This window comes from Argiope bruennichi, chromosome 5, assembly GCF_947563725.1.
Source record: "Argiope bruennichi chromosome 5, qqArgBrue1.1, whole genome shotgun sequence".
NCBI lineage: Eukaryota > Metazoa > Arthropoda > Arachnida > Araneae > Araneidae > Argiope > Argiope bruennichi.
The window spans coordinates 81,408,515-81,427,554 of NC_079155.1; the positions used below are offsets into that span (position 1 = coordinate 81,408,515).

At 25.2% G+C, this 19,040-nt stretch overlaps 1 protein-coding gene across 1 annotated transcript; it reads left to right on the top strand.

The window, feature by feature from the left end:
• The first annotated feature begins 5,142 nt into the window (after window positions 1-5,142).
• Window positions 5,143-19,040, top strand: LOC129969120 (SOSS complex subunit B1-like). Its single transcript, XM_056083535.1, has 6 exons — window positions 5,143-5,417; window positions 8,442-8,580; window positions 10,306-10,377; window positions 14,030-14,096; window positions 14,686-14,782; window positions 16,596-19,040. The coding sequence occupies exons 1-6, from the start codon at window positions 5,336-5,338 to the stop codon at window positions 16,727-16,729; spliced, it is 591 nt and encodes a 196-aa protein (XP_055939510.1). The 5' UTR covers window positions 5,143-5,335; the 3' UTR covers window positions 16,730-19,040.

A 19,040-nucleotide genomic window follows, 5' to 3' on the forward strand; every position in this document is an offset into this window, starting at 1 on the left:
AGTAAAGCATCTATTTATTATAAAAACAAAAATGAAAACTTGGTTCAAGCAAGCTATATAAACTTTTAAAGGATTTAAACATCGCACGATTTTTTATATAAAAGAAAATTAAAGATGAAAAAATATTTTAAACATTTCAAACATCATCTCAACATGCACCACTTAAAATAAAAATTTTGTAACAAAATTTGGGGGCTGTCTATTTGGCTACACAGCCATCAAATACATCAAGAAAAAATAAGCAAAAAATGCGTCAAAATATCTTATTAATAATTGAGAATAAAATAAAGTATTAGAAACTAATGTTAATCTAAAATCTGCCAAATTATTGGATCTATCAACTATGAATTTTGCGCTTTTGACTTTTCACAGACTTGAAATGATTTAATGGACTATTACCACAAAAAAACATTACTCTTATGCAAATGAAGATGTAAATGTTAATATTTAAGTATATAAATAACTAAATAAACGATTTGAAAAATAAGAATTTTGTGCATAAACCTGATTGATGTAATTAAAAAAATCTTTCAAAAATTTATGAACAGATTCTGCATAGAATAGAAGGCAAGTTTTAAGAACGAAAATTATCAATTTTATTTATTAATTATCATTTCTATTGCAATTTTTATTGTATACTTTCGAATTAAATCCATTTTTCTAAAAGTTTTCGATTTCTTGCGGAACATATAAACTTAAATCTTGTTTATTTAATTTTCACTAACCTCTGATATGGTTAATGTAGAAGCAAGAAAAAAAAAATACCCTAATGAAAAATTCGGATTTTAATATTATTATTTATGAATTATTTCAGTTTTAATTGTGATATAATAATTAATAAAATACAATAAAATAATTATTTTATAATGCCATACTAAAAATCATAATATATATAAAGATAGAATGTGATAAAATATATGAAAATTTCTGTGTAAAATTCGGATTTTGTTTTCCAACTTTCACATAAATTAACCGAATTTCAATAAGCTCTGATTACATGTAATATATATAAAATGTATTCAAATATAAATAAAAATATATCAGCCAACAGAGAAAAATAAAATTGAAATCATTTTACCTGATACTGTTTAATTAATTCTCTTCAAAGTTCTAAAAACTATTCTTATGAAAATCCGAATAGAAATTTTATCTCCTTAATCTTCACAAAGCATTATCAATAAAGATTCTAATTTTCGAACAGTAGACTCAATAATAATAAAATTCTGGAACTTCTAATAACATTATTCGACTTAATGAAGCTATGTATACAAAGAAGAATTCTTCTTCTCGGTTGCTGTATAATACAAATAAATGCAAAAATCGTTTGCAACGAAATAATATAATCACATTCACGCTTTTAAAAAAATAAATCATTCATTTATTTTGACTTATTAATAAGCATAAGATAAAATAATTCGATAAATAAATCGGTGTGTAAGAATTGTTTTTTCTCTTTAGAAATTTTCTCTACATTTGAGAAGGAGATCTATTAAAAGAGTCTAAACGAGACAATCATTATATAGAAAAATGAAGCGAAATAATGAAACAAAATATAATAAAAGAGTGCATAATGTGTTCTTCCTAATATAAAATAAATGTTGAGTTCTTTAGATTTTTTGCTTCTGATTCTTTCTTACTTTTAGTTTTCTAAATTTGTTAAAAATCGTCATTTAATTGGGATATAACCGAACTAAAATAATATTAATAATAACTCTGAATTTCAGTTTATTTCACGTTTGTAAGAACGATAACTAAGAAATTATGATAAATAGGGAGGGAATATAAATACGAAGGAACTGCAGTCCTTCAAACATCTTTTCATTGCGCAAAGTTCACCTCTAATTTCTTTTTATTTCCCTTTGATACTTAAATATATGAGCAATCTTATGCAATTCTCTTTACAGGCCTTTATCTTTAAATGAATAGCAAATGAAAATTGAAGTGGAAAAAACTGAATTCCAGATACAATTTTTTAACACTAAAGTATTTTTTTCTGTTATAAGAATGGGGAGAGGGGTATTATATTTCCCTCCAGTTTTTTTTTTTTTCCCTTACTGTTGAAAATACAGTTCCAAGAATAATTAAGAAATTTGTCATTTGGGAAAAAAAAATTTTCACCAATTTAAAATTCGACACAAGTTTTTCAGAAATTGTTAGTTGTTAGCGATATTGATAAGACGAGATAAAATTGTAAATTGAATTCGGGATGAGATGTAGCATAATAGTAGTATGCCTTTAGGATGCTTATTCAATAAAATATTAAAGCGCAATAGCCAACCAAGTTCGAGAAAATGGTCCTCAAACTTTTAGTACAGCTTATAGAATAATAATGTGTCATTGCCCCTGAGCATTCAAGCATAACAGTCGGTAAGACGCTGGTTTAATAGTCATGTGACCGGAGTTCAGTGATTAGTTTTTAAATTTTTTTATTTGTTTCTTTAATTATTCCAAATTAATTTAAGCTATTACAAATAGTTTTATTTTCTAGTAAAAATGAGTATTTATTTTCCTAATTCTATAATTATAATTTACTTTTTAGAAGAAAAATATTTTTAATTTACGTATGGTTTTTTTTAAATATTCAAAATTACATAAATTAAATTAACAACTTAAAGACACCTTTAATTAATATGTAACTCTTGTACAATGCAAAAATAACTGTTCATTTACCTAACACATGAATCATAATTTCATTTTTAAGTAGGAAAAATATTTACAAATATAACTTAAATGATGACAAATATCAATTATATTTATTGACATCATAAAATATTTTTTAAATTTTATATTATCTACAAGAATCCGTATATATTTATCGTAAAAAATATTGGAAAAAAGATAAATATATTTTGACATCTTGCACAACTGATAAAAAATGATTATCAGCAAGAGAAATATTAAAGGGATCGATTGGGAAACAAACCTCATTTAACACTTAAAAAATATTTGTCACTCTTCAAAAAGTCGGGCAGGGTACGAAACATATCGTATAATGCTGCTAAAAATTTTAAACCATCTGTCTACGCATTCCATAACCTAATACCTGTTTTTTACTTTTTCTTTTCAATTATTAATATTAAAAACGTTTGTTAATATATTTTTTTATTAATTTCAGCTGCTATCTTTAATTTCCTATACAAATATCGCTTCGTTAAATTATAAGAAATAATTTGTCTTTATTAAAATAAAAAAATATAAAACTTGTAATGATTTTAAGATGATAATGGTTACTTAAATTATCTTTATCGTTAAAATTATATTTAGAATTATTTTAACACTTAAAAATTGAATTATAATTATAACTCAACTACAAATTATTTTTGTTTCAAAAATTGAATTATAATTCACGTATTAAGTGACAAAATATTTATTTTTGCATACAAAAACCAGTAGCATAATAATTGAAACCATCTTTAAATCGCTAATTTAATTTTTTTATATTTTCGAGTATTAAAAAAAGACGTATGCCAGTATATAATTATTTTTCTTTTAAAAAGTAAATTATAATTCAAGAATTAGGAGCATAAACGTTCCTTTTGGCATTTAAAAAGTGGAAAATACATTATTTGTAAATGTGTAAATTAATTTGGAATTATTTTAAAAGAGAACAAATAATAATAAAAAAAATTTAAAAAACTAACCCGAGACCGAATTTGGGTCCTTATTAGTATATAAGCTATATTGAAATTTGAAAGGAATTTTCTCAAAATTGACTTTCCAATCCATCTCCTCCCCTTGTAAGTCCAAAATAAAGCCCTTTCACGACCTAAAAGTTAATTATATTTCGCCTTATTTGAGAGTCGGATTCATGTAGTTTTCAAGGCCACAACAAAAAACAGCAATAATATTTAAAGAATAGATTTTCTGAAAGAATATCAATAGCATTTTTATATCAGAATTTTACTGTCTGTCAGTAAATAGATATAACAAAATAATTTCATAATTTAAATAAATAAATTTTTCATTTTGGTAATTCTTGCTGTAATATTAGAGTCTAACCCTGCTGTTTATAGTTTAAAGAAATCATAATTTCCTGAGGCATACGATATGAATCATGATATGCTAATTAACTTGATTTAAACAGAAAAAATATTTTTTACTAGACATATTAGCATCAAAATAAAAGTTTGTAAGGTTTGAGCAGAAATAAAACAAACTTCAAAAACAGATTTTATTTCCAAGCAATCAATATAAATAAAATTAAAAGGTCATTTTTAAACCAAAAAAGCCGAAAAATGCTACACAAATTCGGATTTTTTTTTTTTTTCTGTCCAATATATTTCCATAATTTATTCTAACAACAGTTTTTAGTTACAAATAAAATATCATCTCCTTTTGTTTCTAATTGAAAATTGAAAAAAAAAAAAATTATTAAGAAATTGAAAGGACAATCCAAATTAGATGATAAGTGCATGATATTGTATTATGTGCTTTCTTTCAATTATAATGTCAATAAATGCATTATGATTTGATAGTGATTTTAAGTCATTATAATATTTGATGTATGATGATAATCCATTTCATCGAAAGGCGCAGTTTTTATTATCTTACTTGAAAGCTTAATGATTGAACATGGGGTGGGGAAGAAAAATCGGAAAGTAATACATCGACGATCGAATGCTAGCAGATATTTTATCAGTTGGCCGAAGTCGATGAATATACAAGTCTTATCCATTGCTAACGGGCTTTTAATTTTTCGCGATAATTTTCCAGATCTTGAACAAAATGTAGCTCAATGCAACGTAGAAATATTTACAGCTGTAGTGTGATATTATCTCAACTAGAGATCGCAGTACGAGAAAGAGCATGAGTTGATTAGAAAAGAAATATCTTTTTAAACTTCTTTTTCTGTTTTTAAATTTATGGGAAAAGTATTATGAAGCAAAAATGGAAGTATCAAATGAACTAAATGGAAACATTAAAATGTTTTGATATTTTTTATAAACTTTTTTGAAGTTATCAGAAAGGAGTCTAATAAATAAATCTTCGGAAATAAAAAAGGAAAAAAAAAAAAGATTTTTGTTCCTTCATTTTTTTTAACTTACTCAACTCGACAATGACAGAATATAAAAAGTATGTTCTTCCAGTGTTTGGCAACAACATATTCCAGATTTTTTTTTTATAAAGCCACTTCTAGCATTTCCACTTCCAGTCTTGCGTTTACTGTGTTATCGGTAGGGCGAATGCGCGCGAGTTACTTGAAACTGTAGATGTACTCTATTACCATTTATATTTTATCGAAGCAAACATTTGATTGTTTAACTTAATTGATTTCAGTTAATTATTAAACTTTCGGGGGGGACTATCACTTACTTTTATTTTTCATTAACAAATAATGGAATTCACTCCTACAAATATACGTGATATTAAACCAGGCATGAAATCCTTAAATGTTTTATTTATAGTTCTTGAAATTGGTGAGTATTAATCCAACTACACATCCAGACAAATTTCTATATAAAACAGAAGGGGAAAAAAAATATTCTGTTTTATCTTGATTTCCAACGCGATCTCATTAAACTCTTAAAACACTGTTATCGTTGAACACTTTTAAAACTAAAATTGTTGAGAGATTTAGAATATTTTGGACAATGTGCCATTTGATCTTATTGGCAGGTTAATTATGATTTTTTTTTTCATTCTGATATGTGCTCGTCATTGGTCTTAGTAAGAAGCTGCGAAAACGCAAGCGAAGTATTAATTTAAATTGTTACTCAAGTTAGGACATGGCGTTATTCATAATTTCAAAATCTACAAATTAGTGTAACTGTAATGTAATAAATAATCTTGCAAGATAGCTGGAGAAATATTTTAATAATTCTTCTCGTAAAATTAATTTATTCCTCATACATAAGTTTGTGTTTAACTAATGAAAATTTTTGCTTTTATTGTAAATCTTTTGAATTTTGAGCTTTTAACTAGAAATTGATTGTGACTATTTGCATTATATTCTTGTATGGTATTATTATAAAAATCTTTAATCTGCCCTTAACCTTGAGGGTCTTCCAAAAATATGTCATGATATTTAGATATCATAGTTTTGTTTTTGTAAATATGTCATGTATTTTTGAATGCATCAACTTTTTCATCTATATTGATATGAATAATTTCAGACAATACAAATGTTAAAGCTATTTTTTTTTTTTTTTGTCCATTTTCTAAATTTTTAACATGTGCATTTATTGCTTTTCCTTATGCGTCCCTTCAATGCTTTTATTCAGATGATTGGGATTTTAACTTGATAAATCAATTATCCTTTTACCTTTAATTATTGTGTAAAAAAATAAAAGGTTTGGGCTAAGTTGTTCTAAGCCACACCCTTTACACTTGATCAGGTGGATAAGTCTTGAGATTATGTGTTCATATAAAGAATAAATTAATATGGATTTTTAAAAAAATTTATCCCCATATGTTTAATGGTTCAACAATTAGTTATATATTTTTATAATGTCCAGGAAAAAGATGGAAGTATAGAATTAAAAAAATATTAATTATAAAGCATAAATGTAAAAAATTAATTTTTCATCTTTATGCTTGTATTAAACACATCTTTTGCATGGACTGCATTTAGAATTAAGAATGGATTAACTACCATTTAATTTTTATAGAATTGATATTTTTAATTTTTTTAATAATAAAGGATAACTAAACATTACATCAAACTGAATGCTTGATATTCAGTCAGGTTCATTTCTGTGAATTTAAACTTTATAATATGTAAATATCTATTAATTAACTATTTAAATAATTAATTTGTTAGGTTTGTTAATAATTCCAATGGTAATTCTTGATTTCTTTAATTTTCATATTTTGAGTTTGATTCAAATAGGAATTCAAAATTTGAATTACCTGATATTATTTGCAAAAAAAGTATGTTCTTAGTTATATAATTGGAAGCTATTTCATTTCTTACAAACTGTATTTTTGTTTTTGAGTAAAACAAAGAAGATTAAGGATTGAAATTGAAAAATGCTTTTAATGAATGACTGCTGCAAGAAGAAAAAAAATCAAATATTTCATATACGAATTATTTTGTGTGGGAAAACAAATATTTAATGTCTATATTTTTTAAATTTAAAATCATATTTCATGCATTACAAAATAATAAAAAAAATTAATTTAGTCCTAACTATAGAATTATTAATTATATATCCTTTTGTAAGTTATTAATCATTTACATGTTTTAGTTTCTCTGTCTATATTTTTTTGAAATCTAACATGCAATTTTTTGTTATGATTTTACTTTAAAAATATTATAATAATTTTTTTATGTAGAAAATATTTTCGAGATTAGTTGCATTAATTTTTGTAATAAATAAATTCATTGCTTTAAAAGATTATAACATTAACCCTAGAATGCATGATTTATTTTTAACAAAAAATACATATGTTTTGAATAGCTGCATATAATTTAGGAAAATTATTGATACCTTTCCATTAGCCGGGCTCAAGCGAAAAATCGTCAAATAATGTAGAATTCCGCCAAATTTCTTATGCCAAATTCGTGTTTAGTTCACAATTGGCGACATTTGCGTCCGGCTAACGGAAAAGTTCCAGTACCAAATAAACAAATATTTAGTTTATTTTTTCTTGTAAAATTTTAACAAAACAAAATGTAGCAGTTAGCTACATTATGAATTAAACGATATCCTAAGGACATAAATTACATTATAACAATTCTACAATAAAAATATATTTTTATAATGATAAAAAATGTTTTGATAGCATTTTTAATGGTAGAATTAAACATAAAACAACCATCTTGGCATTTTCCTAAGTTTCCAGTTTAAATTTAATTCAATACCATTCTTGATATATATGGGTCTTTTCTGCAAATGTGTATCAAAATGCATTTAAAAAATGATTTCCAAATACTCATTGTTGTCCATTGAAACAATCATGTGAAGCTTATAAATTGAAATAAAAATGTGTTGCAAAAAGGCTACACAATGCACTGTAGAGTTAAGTAAAAAAAAAAACATTTAAAACTATTCTTTACCTCAGTAAATATTATTTGTGTATTAATTGCATACTTTGGATTTATTGTACAGTTGGCATGTTAATAAGTAATGTAGTCTTGTAATTAATTTTTGCCTATGGCATACATGTATTATTAAAGTTTACCAATAGCATGCTGCTAATGCATAAATGTTTTGTTTTAGGTGCTTAAAATTTTGGGGGGAAAATAAAATTGTATAGTAATAATTATAAAACATAAATCAGGGAATTGTTTTCTTCTGTATTGATCTACAAAAATGACATTATCCCAAGATTGTCCCTTTAATTCTAATTAGCTATGGATGTTCATGCTTCATGAAACTTTTGATATATAATAAATGAAAGTCCTTACTATATTTTGAATTAAGAAATTTTATACCTTAAACTTAATATTTTTCTGATAGTTTATTATTAATTATATCTTTATTGTTTGTTTGTTTTAGGTCGTCCAAACATGACAAAAGATGGACATGAAGTCAGAACATGCAAAGTAGCTGATAGAACAGCTAGTATCAATTTATCAGTTTGGGATGAACCTGGGCTATTTTTACAACAAGGAGATATCTGTAGGCTTAGTAAAGGGTATTCGTTTAATTTTTTTTCTCTCTTTTTACTTAAAACAAAGTCAATCTGCTCTTTATTTTGTCTTTATTTTTGCCTAGTATTTGGGTATTTAAAGAAAAAGTGTTATAATTGTTGAAAAACACCTGTAATAATTTTTTTGAATGAATGTCTTTATTTTTTTTAAATTCCCTAAATCAAGAGGAGATCATTTGTGTAGTTATGTCTATCCTTATGTTTATGTATGGAATAACTAAAAAATCCAATAAGCTAATAGAAGAAAATTTAGTTTTGTAACATTAGAACTATAATTCATTTGTCGAATTTTGGATCATATTCATTGATTAATAGATTAGCTTTGAAACAACACACACACAAGGAATTTGAGGATGAAGTTTTATATTTACTCTACATCAAAATAGTCAATGTATATCAAATTTTTAGCCAGATCAATTAATAAGTAGACTGTCTGCTCACAATAACTCAAAAATAGGAAAACAGAAAGAAAGAAAAATTAAAATCTAGATTAATAAACTCGTGTGTATGTGATTTTTGCATTATAATTTTAGATCTATATTAAATTTTGGATAAAATTTGTTAATGGAAAGAGTTTTTTTTTTTTTTTTTTTTTTTTTTAATTATTATTATAATTTTATTTCCCCTTTCTTTTTTTCTTGCTTTTTTTTCCCAAAATATATTCTCACTTTTCTTCATTAAATGTTGAAGTTAAACCTAAATGGCCTAACCTAACCTTTACCTGAGTTAAACCTAAACATTTACAGTTTTGATTCATATGCATGTTACTTCTCATATTCAGAAAAAACAGTTAATATATATTTTTAATTCTGTTTATTTGCTTATATTGTTTATTTATATCCTCTCATATTAAATGGAAATTTTATTCCAATTTTAGTTGTGTTTATTTACATATCTTTGCCATATTGTGCTATGAAAATATGACACAAGCTTATTTAATTAAAATGTATTTTGACCGAAATTAAGCATTTTTAAAATATTGTGGAAATTAGAAAAAAGTGGCACATTAATTAAATCAGTATGTTTAAAGCTTTAAATGATATAAAAACCATTTGTTATTCAGTAATTCAAAAAAAAAAAAAAATATTTTGCTATTCTGCAGAATTATTTTTGAAATCATGGCTGGAAAATCCAGAAATATATATGTGTATAAAGATCCATTTGTTTATTAGTTTTTTTAAAAAGCCTTATTTTGTATTTTAAAAGTATTTTGTATTTTAAAGTATTTTTGTATTTTAAAAGTATTTTTTGATGCCCCCCCCCAGAAAAGTGTTTGCAGAATTATTTTTATTTGTATATTATTAGTGACTTTCTATAAGGCTATGTTAATTAAGTCAAAAAGGAGAGAATCTATCTATCTATTTATATATATGTTTGAAGGATAAAATATTCTGAAATTATATTCAAATTAGGAAAAAAGTTATTAATTCTTATATAATTTGTAATAAAATGTTGCTAGATAAAAATATGAAATTCTAACTTTGGTTTTAAGATTCTCACTGTAAACACTGATAAAAACTATTTTATTTCCTGATTCTGATTATATTAAAATCTGTTTTATTAAAAATAATGACAAAATTTTGAAGGGAAAAAGAAATTGTATGGCTGTTTTTGTATGTCTTCAAAGTTTCATTTTCTATATATCAAAGTTTCATTTTCAAATGCTGTATATAATAAAATAAAATATTAACTTTGTATTTATTTTATAAGGTATGCTTCAGTTTGGAAAGGCTGTCTTACTTTATATACTGGCAAAGGAGGAGAAATACAGAAAATTGGAGAGTAAGTTTACATATATTTTTGAATAGTGATAATCTTATGATATTTTTTATAAAAATTTTCATTTTATTTTATATCTTTATGAAGATTGTATGTACATATGATATATTGTTCTTTCACTCTTAAAGCCAAGAGGTTTTATTAAAGTATAAGTTAAATTTATTATGTTTGTTATTATTATATAAAAATATTGTACACAATTCACACACTTAACTTTCGTTTTGAATTGATAAACTATTTGAAAATTTCTTGCAGAAATAATTTCACTGTTAAAAATTATCGCTGCAAAAAGCTCCTTTGTGAAGAAAAATTATTTTTATCTGTAAAACCACGAAAATCAAACTGTTAATTGTGAATTCTGGTGTTCTTGGTAATGGTTTAAATAAGAGGTAAAGATATAAAAAGTCATCAAATTTGTTCATATCATTTTTTATTTCATATTGTAAGTTTTCTTGCTGTTGGAGAACAGGATGAATTCTGTATGTTTTCTTTTGAAACTGTTACTTAGTCTTGTAATTCAGTTGAATAGTATGATGCAGTTTTGGTGATCTGCAAATTCTGTAATGTTATCTATAAAAACAGTGTTTGTGAATGTGATGTACCTATTCTCTTTTTCAAAGAGATGTTTAAAAGTCTACCATTATGGTAGTGAAGCTTTGTAATATTCTCCAAGAAAAATTTCTTTCATTGATCTATTTCCAGTGCTTTTCTGAAATGCATGTGTCGACTAGAAGTATAAATTCACATTTGTAATGGTTTCTTTTTGTAACAGATTATATCATCTGATGGTAGTTGATAGAACAAGTTTCAGAACTGTTTGGTTAAATGTTTTTTTGTTAATGTATTCATAGAAAGCTTCCTGTTGTGTGAAAAGGAGCTTTAGCTTGTATTACTTTCATAGCATATTCATCTTCATTAGTCTTCAGTATTATGTCTACTACAAGAACTGTTCCTGCACCTGCATTTGTATCAACTCAAACTGTTTTATATCTAGTTTAAGATCTTGATACAGATATGGTTCTTATATCCTTCAAGCTTCATTTTCAAGGATTTTTCAACTTTGGTATTGTATAGTAGTTAAAAATAAATCAAGTAAAATAAATATTACATTATTTTATTTTCTTGGTTTTCCTACATTGTCAATGATTTCTTGAAAATTTAAAATAAGTATTATAGTGTTTGTAAATTTAGAAAATTTAGAATGCTAAATGTTCAAATCTTATTGAATGCCTAAAACATTACCAACTCATATGAAAAATGAGCAAGACTTTTATTCTAGTTAAATTTTTAAATTAAAAATAATTGCAAATCATGTTTGAGAGCTAATGATTTATTGAATCTTAACTGTCTTTTATGTAAAAAAAAAACTTGAATTGTTGAGAGGCCTTATTGACTTTATAAAATAAAAACTGTAGTACATAATCAAATGATTTTGTAAACTTGAAATAACCTAATTCTCTTGTATGTTTTTAAAATCAAGATATAAATGTATTTATAAAAATTGTGTTGTCTAAAATCATTAACACACACACAGCATCACAAGCTACATATTTTGATACACAAAATATAATGAAATAAATAATTTTAAAAACCTGTTGTCTGTTTATTTTATGTTTCAACATTTATTAGATAATCATTTGCCGATCTAAAATTTAGGGGGGATTCCACCTTTAAATTTTTTTTTTATAAGAATATGAATTTTTGCAGCAAACTGAAAAGGTGTGTTTTGTACTTCCATTCCTTACCTCTAAAGCAGTGTCATACATGTATGACTCTTGCTTATGTATATTTTTCTCTTCCTTCTTAGTGGAGAAAGCTGAAAGTTATGATGAGGGACCTGGGGTCTCCATTAAGTCCCTTTCATAGCCAAGGTACACTTTTTTTCATATTATTTATAGCCTTGGTTGATGAATTGATTGATGCAGCCTGAAGTAAATGATCTTTTGATTTTTATTGCAGTCAAAAGTCAGATCTGGTCCATGTGAATCATCTTTGAAGATATTTCAAGAAACTACAAAATTATTGTAATTATTTGTTTTCTAAATGAATTTAATGATTTTTTTTTTATTTCAGATCTGTGTTTCCTAATATTTACAGTGTCTGATTTCTTTTGGATAATTTGTATAAAGTGGAGAATATTGTTAAAATAAACTTTAGAGAATATTTTGTGAAGTATTATGTAAATGATCATGAATATGTGATGGAAATTATATATTTTGTATGAAAATATAATTAGCAAGTTATATTATAAGTAATATAATTTTTGTGAAAAAAAAAAACTGTTATTTTATTTTCTATAATTTTCTTTTGTAAATGTTTTGAAATTGGAAACTTAGAATTGTATAAAACAGTTTTATTTTTGAGTCTTCAAATGTGTGATCTTAACACTTCAGTTACTCTGTATGAGGAGTTTCTGGAAATGAATGCAATTTATTAATGGTTTTTCTTTGTAATGACTTTATCAGAACTAAAATTTTTCTCAGTTGTCACTATTTGAATTGGAGGCTTAATATCTCAATTTTTACATATAGCAATATATTTTATTTTGATTAATCATACTATAAGTGAAATTTTGTTCAATGATGTACTGTTTTATTATATATCTTTTCTCTGATATGATCATGGTTGCCATTTTCTGCTCAGTTGATATCGCCAAGTTTCTCAACTAATGCAATTTCAGTTCTCTGAATGTTGCATTGCAGTTTTTAAATAGGAAAAAATTGTCATGATTTTCCAATAAGTAATACTTTTTAATGTTAATTTCATTTAAATTTAACATTTTATTCAAAATGTTTTGAAGTTTCATGTGAAGGTGAATTGTTTTGATCAATAGAAAAAAAAAATGCATTGCATATTTTTACTTTGAGTTTTAAACATCTTGCAATGCTTTTAAACTTATAATAGAAATGCATACTATACTTGTTTTGTAGCAACTTATTTTCAAAAGTTAGATTTGTCTTATTTGTTTTATTTCTTTTTATGATTTCATATTGCAAATTAATTGAAGTTTTTCCAGATATTTACCATTTATAATTTTGATTGTAGATTAATGAAATTTTTTGTAACGATATATATGGACCTCCTTGATTATTTTATTGCTAAGAGTAAAGTGTTATTTTTAATTTTTTTTTTTTTAAATATTCATTGAGTAAATATACTGAAGAGAAATGTTTTTTATTAATTAAGATATGTTTCCTGTTTATGTACCTTTTTAATGTTAATATTCAGTATTGAATTTATTGAAATGGCTAATTTTTACTGACTAGATTTTTATAAAACACCCCTTATTATTCTAAATATATCCTTTTATGGATTTACTTAACTTTTGAAATATGTTTAATGAAACTAATAATTCTTGCCTGCTTAGACTGTTGTTTTACTACATGCCGATATCTCATGATTTTTAAAAAAATCATTCTTATTTTTCTGTATATTTTTTACATGATAAGGTTTTTTAACAAAGAGATTATATGCATAGAATTTTAAAGATACTTATCCAACTAATTCTCTGTTCATGTAACATGATTTAACAGGAAATTCTGCTCAGTAAAAATTATAATTTTTTAAAGAACAGTGTTTTTTATTTTGTTGTATCCTTTTTTTCTCATCTGTATTGTTTACATTTCCCAGCTCTAAAATTATTTTACTTTTCTAGGTTTTGTTTTACTTTTACAGAAGTGCCAAACATGAGTGAAAACCCTGAGCAAGCTAATCAACAAAAGGTAAGATTAATTTTCTTTTTGATATAATTTTTTTTTAATTTTACATCTGGTATTCAATTTTATATTCATTTTTATTAAGATTATTAATAGCAACCAGTTAACTTTGGTGTTATAATCCTGTATTTTCTAAGCTTTCTGTAATATTTGTTTTGGGGAGAGGTGCTCTTTTATGTGTTTTTTTTATGAAGAAGCAAATTAATTCCTGCTTTTCACATTCAGCAACACTTTTTCTTAAATGCATATTATACATATTTGAAAATATATGTGAAAGCTTAAAACAGGTCATTTTTGTTTATAGCTCTAACTGGTTTGTATCTACAGTTGTTTGTAAAAATATATAATAATTCTCTTTATATGAAAGTATTTTACCAGCTACCTTTTATTTTTTTATCATGGGTTCACTATGTTTATACTGAATATGGAAACACTGCTGCCAACATTTTTGTAGGAAAAAAAAACTAAGAACATTAGTAATTTTACTTTATATTTTTTTGTGTAAAATTAAAATATATTTTTACACATGCTGTTTGATTATTATTTTGCTAATGTTCTTAGAAGATCCTCATGACTGTTAATTTTTGTTTTGCAGACAGACGCAAGATCCTCTCCCACTTTACAGCAGCCTGTACCTCTTCTGCCAGTACCTGGTGTTGCAGTACCACCAACTACTACAGCTCCACTGCCAGGTAAGAAAAGTCGCATTATTCTTGAATTGTGTGTTACAGAAGCAGCTGTTGCTCAAAATTGTTTTTAGTATAATTATTATTGGTAATAATTGGTAACGTGTATAAGAATAATTAAGAAAAATTCTTGCCCGTCTTTATCTTGATAGTTTTCTTAACAATATTTCTTTTAACAGTCTAGTAATGATTTAAAATTTAATACCTTATGCAATTATTAATAAATGCTTAATTTTAATTTTTGAGCTGTAGGAAACTTTTTCTCGCGTTTTCAAAAAAGTTTTCCAGTTAAGGCAAGATTTAAAGAACTATGTTATGTGATTGACATTAGCGTGTTTAATTATTTAGTTTTAGATGTCCACTTATTTAAAATATTAACTATTTATATGCTTCCTTCCCCCCCTCCCCTATTGAAATTGATGAGTTGTTAGTACCCACCCTTCCCAAAATAATTAATGTGTTTTATTGCCTGTTCAGATGAATATTATATTGAAAGTGGTACAAGACAGTTTTGAGATACTCATAGTATTGATATCACATCTAAATAGAATTTATGGTTAGAGAAAGGCTTCATATGTCAGCTTATATATCTTGGAAGGTGGTTGTATTCAGAGAACATTTTTGTTCTAGAACTTTTCTATACTTATTGATCTCAGTCATAATATAAATAAAAGTAATTTTGAGCTGCCCATGTTTATATTTTAAGTTTCACATCTCCTTTTAAAGAACTAGAACCAATTCTACCAAATTTTGAAGGCTTGTTATTTAAAATTAAAATAAGAGAAAGAATACTATCTATGTTTCATAATGGAAAAATTCAATATTCAAATAATTGGGAATTTACTAAGATATTGCCATTTTTCTACAGTAACTTCAAGGGAAATTATTTCAGAAATAAATATTTTTACACCATATTAAAATGCAAAATTTTGCATTTTCATCAATACCAATTTCATTTCTGTGAATTTTTCCTTCATTTGTAAATAACTTAAATTAAGAGACTTAATTAACTTAATTAAAAATAATTAAGATTTACAATTTTGAAATAAAAAAATATATATGGGTTTACTTCGTTGCTAAGGTAAAAATTTGAATTGTTCCATCACTATTTATTTCAATTTTTCCTTTATTTTAATATATATCTTTTGACAATGTGTTTATTGAATTTAAAGTAGTGGTGATTTAACAATATCTAAAGCCAAGTTTAAGTATATCGCTGAACTGCAAGTAATAAAACAAAGATTTTTTGTGAGGAAACAAAATATTTTTTATCCTAGAAAAATCAGAATGCATACAAAGAGAACACATTAGTAAATTCTATAAGATTTTGTAAGCAAATGATTAATAACATTTATGAGGTATAATTATTGATTTGCTTTATTTTTATTTCATTTATTACTAAGAAATTAACAGTCTCAAAATTCTCTTTAAAACTTTTCTTATGCATCTGGATTTGTAAATAAAATTTATAGTAGTAATCAAACAGATATTAATAATTTATTAAGAAAATTAAGTATTGGCAGTTTAATCAATTTATTAAATTATTTTGTATATTATTTGATATAAAGATAGTTTCACATTAAACATAAAAGGATTTTTAATACCGAGTAATGCTGGTTATATCAATTAGTTTTAAGACAAATTAGAAATTTTGTTTTTTTATAATGATTTATGCAATTGTTTGATTTTTCCTAATATAAATTGCTGTTAGTCCAGTATTTTTCAAATTACTGTTCATTCTTAGCTAGAATGTTTCAGTTGCTTAAATCTTAGAACAATTTTACTTGTGAACTTAAAATCTACATTGATTATTCTGCAGGTAATGGCAATCATGGAACTTCTGCTTTTACTCCCAGGAGTGCAAATCGAAATACTGGACAACCTAGACCACAAATGCCTGTAATAAATAATGGAGTCAATAATAATAACAAGCCAAGAGGAGGAAGACGATAAAGACTATTACATATTTTTAAAGTGTTTTCCGTTTCGTATTTCTTTAATGAAAATCCCAAGTCCACTTTTGCAAAGAGAGAAAATAAAACCAAGGCCTTAAGAAATGAAAGCAGGAAATAATTAGCTTTCACAGTAACTGTACAAAGAATAGAGCTATTGTTTTTTATAAAAACATTAATCAGTTTTACTAGTGAAAGAAGAAAAAGAAAGTGGATTTTGTGTATGAAGTGATTTTATGACGAAATGTATTATATTGTATTTACATTGCATCTTGTTTCATGTGTATTAGATACTCAACTTTTGAAAATTATATATTTTTTCTTCATGTGTTTCATGATAACTTAGAAACTTTTTTTTTTTTTCCTTTAAATGTGTTCATTATTTTCAGTCTGTAAATTACTGATTTTTAACTGTAATCATGTGTTGTGGTATTTCATTATCAAAATGCTTATAAAGAAGATTGAAAATTTTTTTTGGAGAATAGCAACATTTGGTTGAGTTTTTTGTTATTTTAAATTGATAGCATGTATATATTTCAATTTTGGTTTTGTTAAGGAGAAGATATGTATAGATTAAAAAATAAGCAATAATTATTTTAAATTTCTAAAATAATTAGCAACTTTTTATTAAGTTAGACAGAAGATACTATTTCTGTATATTCTAAGACACCAAAATGGTATAAATATGCATTATATGTGCATTGAAATTTTTAAAGGTAATTCATTAGTTATTGTGTTTGAATTTCTTTAGATTATTATTATTATTGTGTACTTTTTCTATAAATCATGACACCTTTTAATTAACAAAATGTTCAAGAATCGCTATGTAATATTCTGCTGTTATGTTGAATTATTAATTGCCATCTGAAAATTATGAAAACTGCAGAATTTATGTCAATGAACCTATATGATAATAATTCAAAATTATTTATAGTTTTCTGGAGTTTTGAAAGTGCCATGCCCACTTCATAAATGTGGTATTAGATATCAGAATATGGTGTTGCTTGTTTAATGATGTAATCATAGCCCTGATGTTGTATGAATCATACTGATTGTTTGTAGATACTTATTCAGATTTGTTATGCTCATCCAATTGTTGTTCAAGATTGTAAAACTTATCCTCAAAAGCCTATGGTGCCTTTTCAAAATGTTACATTAATCTTAAATTAATTCATAAATTTGGGTGGCTCATGTATAGCCTCAGCAAATCTGTAATACAGCAGCTTTTTTTCTGTATTGGTTCCATTTTCCACAAAATATATAAATTATCATCAACAATTGAATGAGAATTTTTCATTTTGTATAAAAACACCAGTGAAAAGGGAGAGGGAGGAGAGCCATTAAAAGTATACAGACTTGGTGATGATGAGGCTCCCATCTCAATTTTTAACTGTGAATGAGGGGTTAGCTATATAAAATGTTACATGCTTGGGAATTTGCTTGTCTAAACAAATTAATTGTAGCCATAATGTCCTTTTATGTATAAAGCGATCCATCGGAATGGAAATATGCATATGTCTTCTTCCTCGATAATATTATACATTCACAGCCTTTGAAGCTTGATATTGTCAGAGCAACTACTGTTACTATTATTTTTATGTCCATGTGTTGTTTTTATTACAAATTACTTTTTCTATATTCTATTAAACTTTCTTAATTGGATATGCAGCACAATGAATGTCTTGTTGCAATCTAATAACAAAAATTGTTGAGTTTGTTCCTAGTGGGAATACAGCTTTAATTTAAAGTTATTTTTGCAAATCTTCAGACCGTGAGATTATAAACAAACTTCATGCTGTCAAACTTCTTTTTGAACTTGGCCATCATTAACAAAGCAGATGCAGTTTTGTCTCATTTATACATTGTACATACAAGATTTATGCAGTCTTCAACTTTTGCTGGGAGAGATAACCCATTATTCTCGCAATATGAATGTCAAAATTCAATGCCTAGTGTTTGCAATTTTTCAAAAGCCTTTCATTCCATTTTCTTTAATTTATAAAACACCTGAGGTTTTTTAAAGTTAATTAAATTTTATCCGTTTATTTAAATGTTAACATTTAAAATACCTTCTTACATTTCTCTTTTTGAACTGTTTTATATTGATAGGATTTTACCTTTTGTTTTATGCAACACCATGGTTCTTGTACCAGAAAAACCAAAACAAATTTACAAATCTTGAGTGTCACTTTTTAACATTAAAAACAAAAACAAAAATCTTTTCTGAGAAGTACCAAATAGACCAAAAAATTCTTGCAATTATTTCAAATGAAAAAGACTTTAATAAAAAGCTTTTCTTGAACATCCTTAAG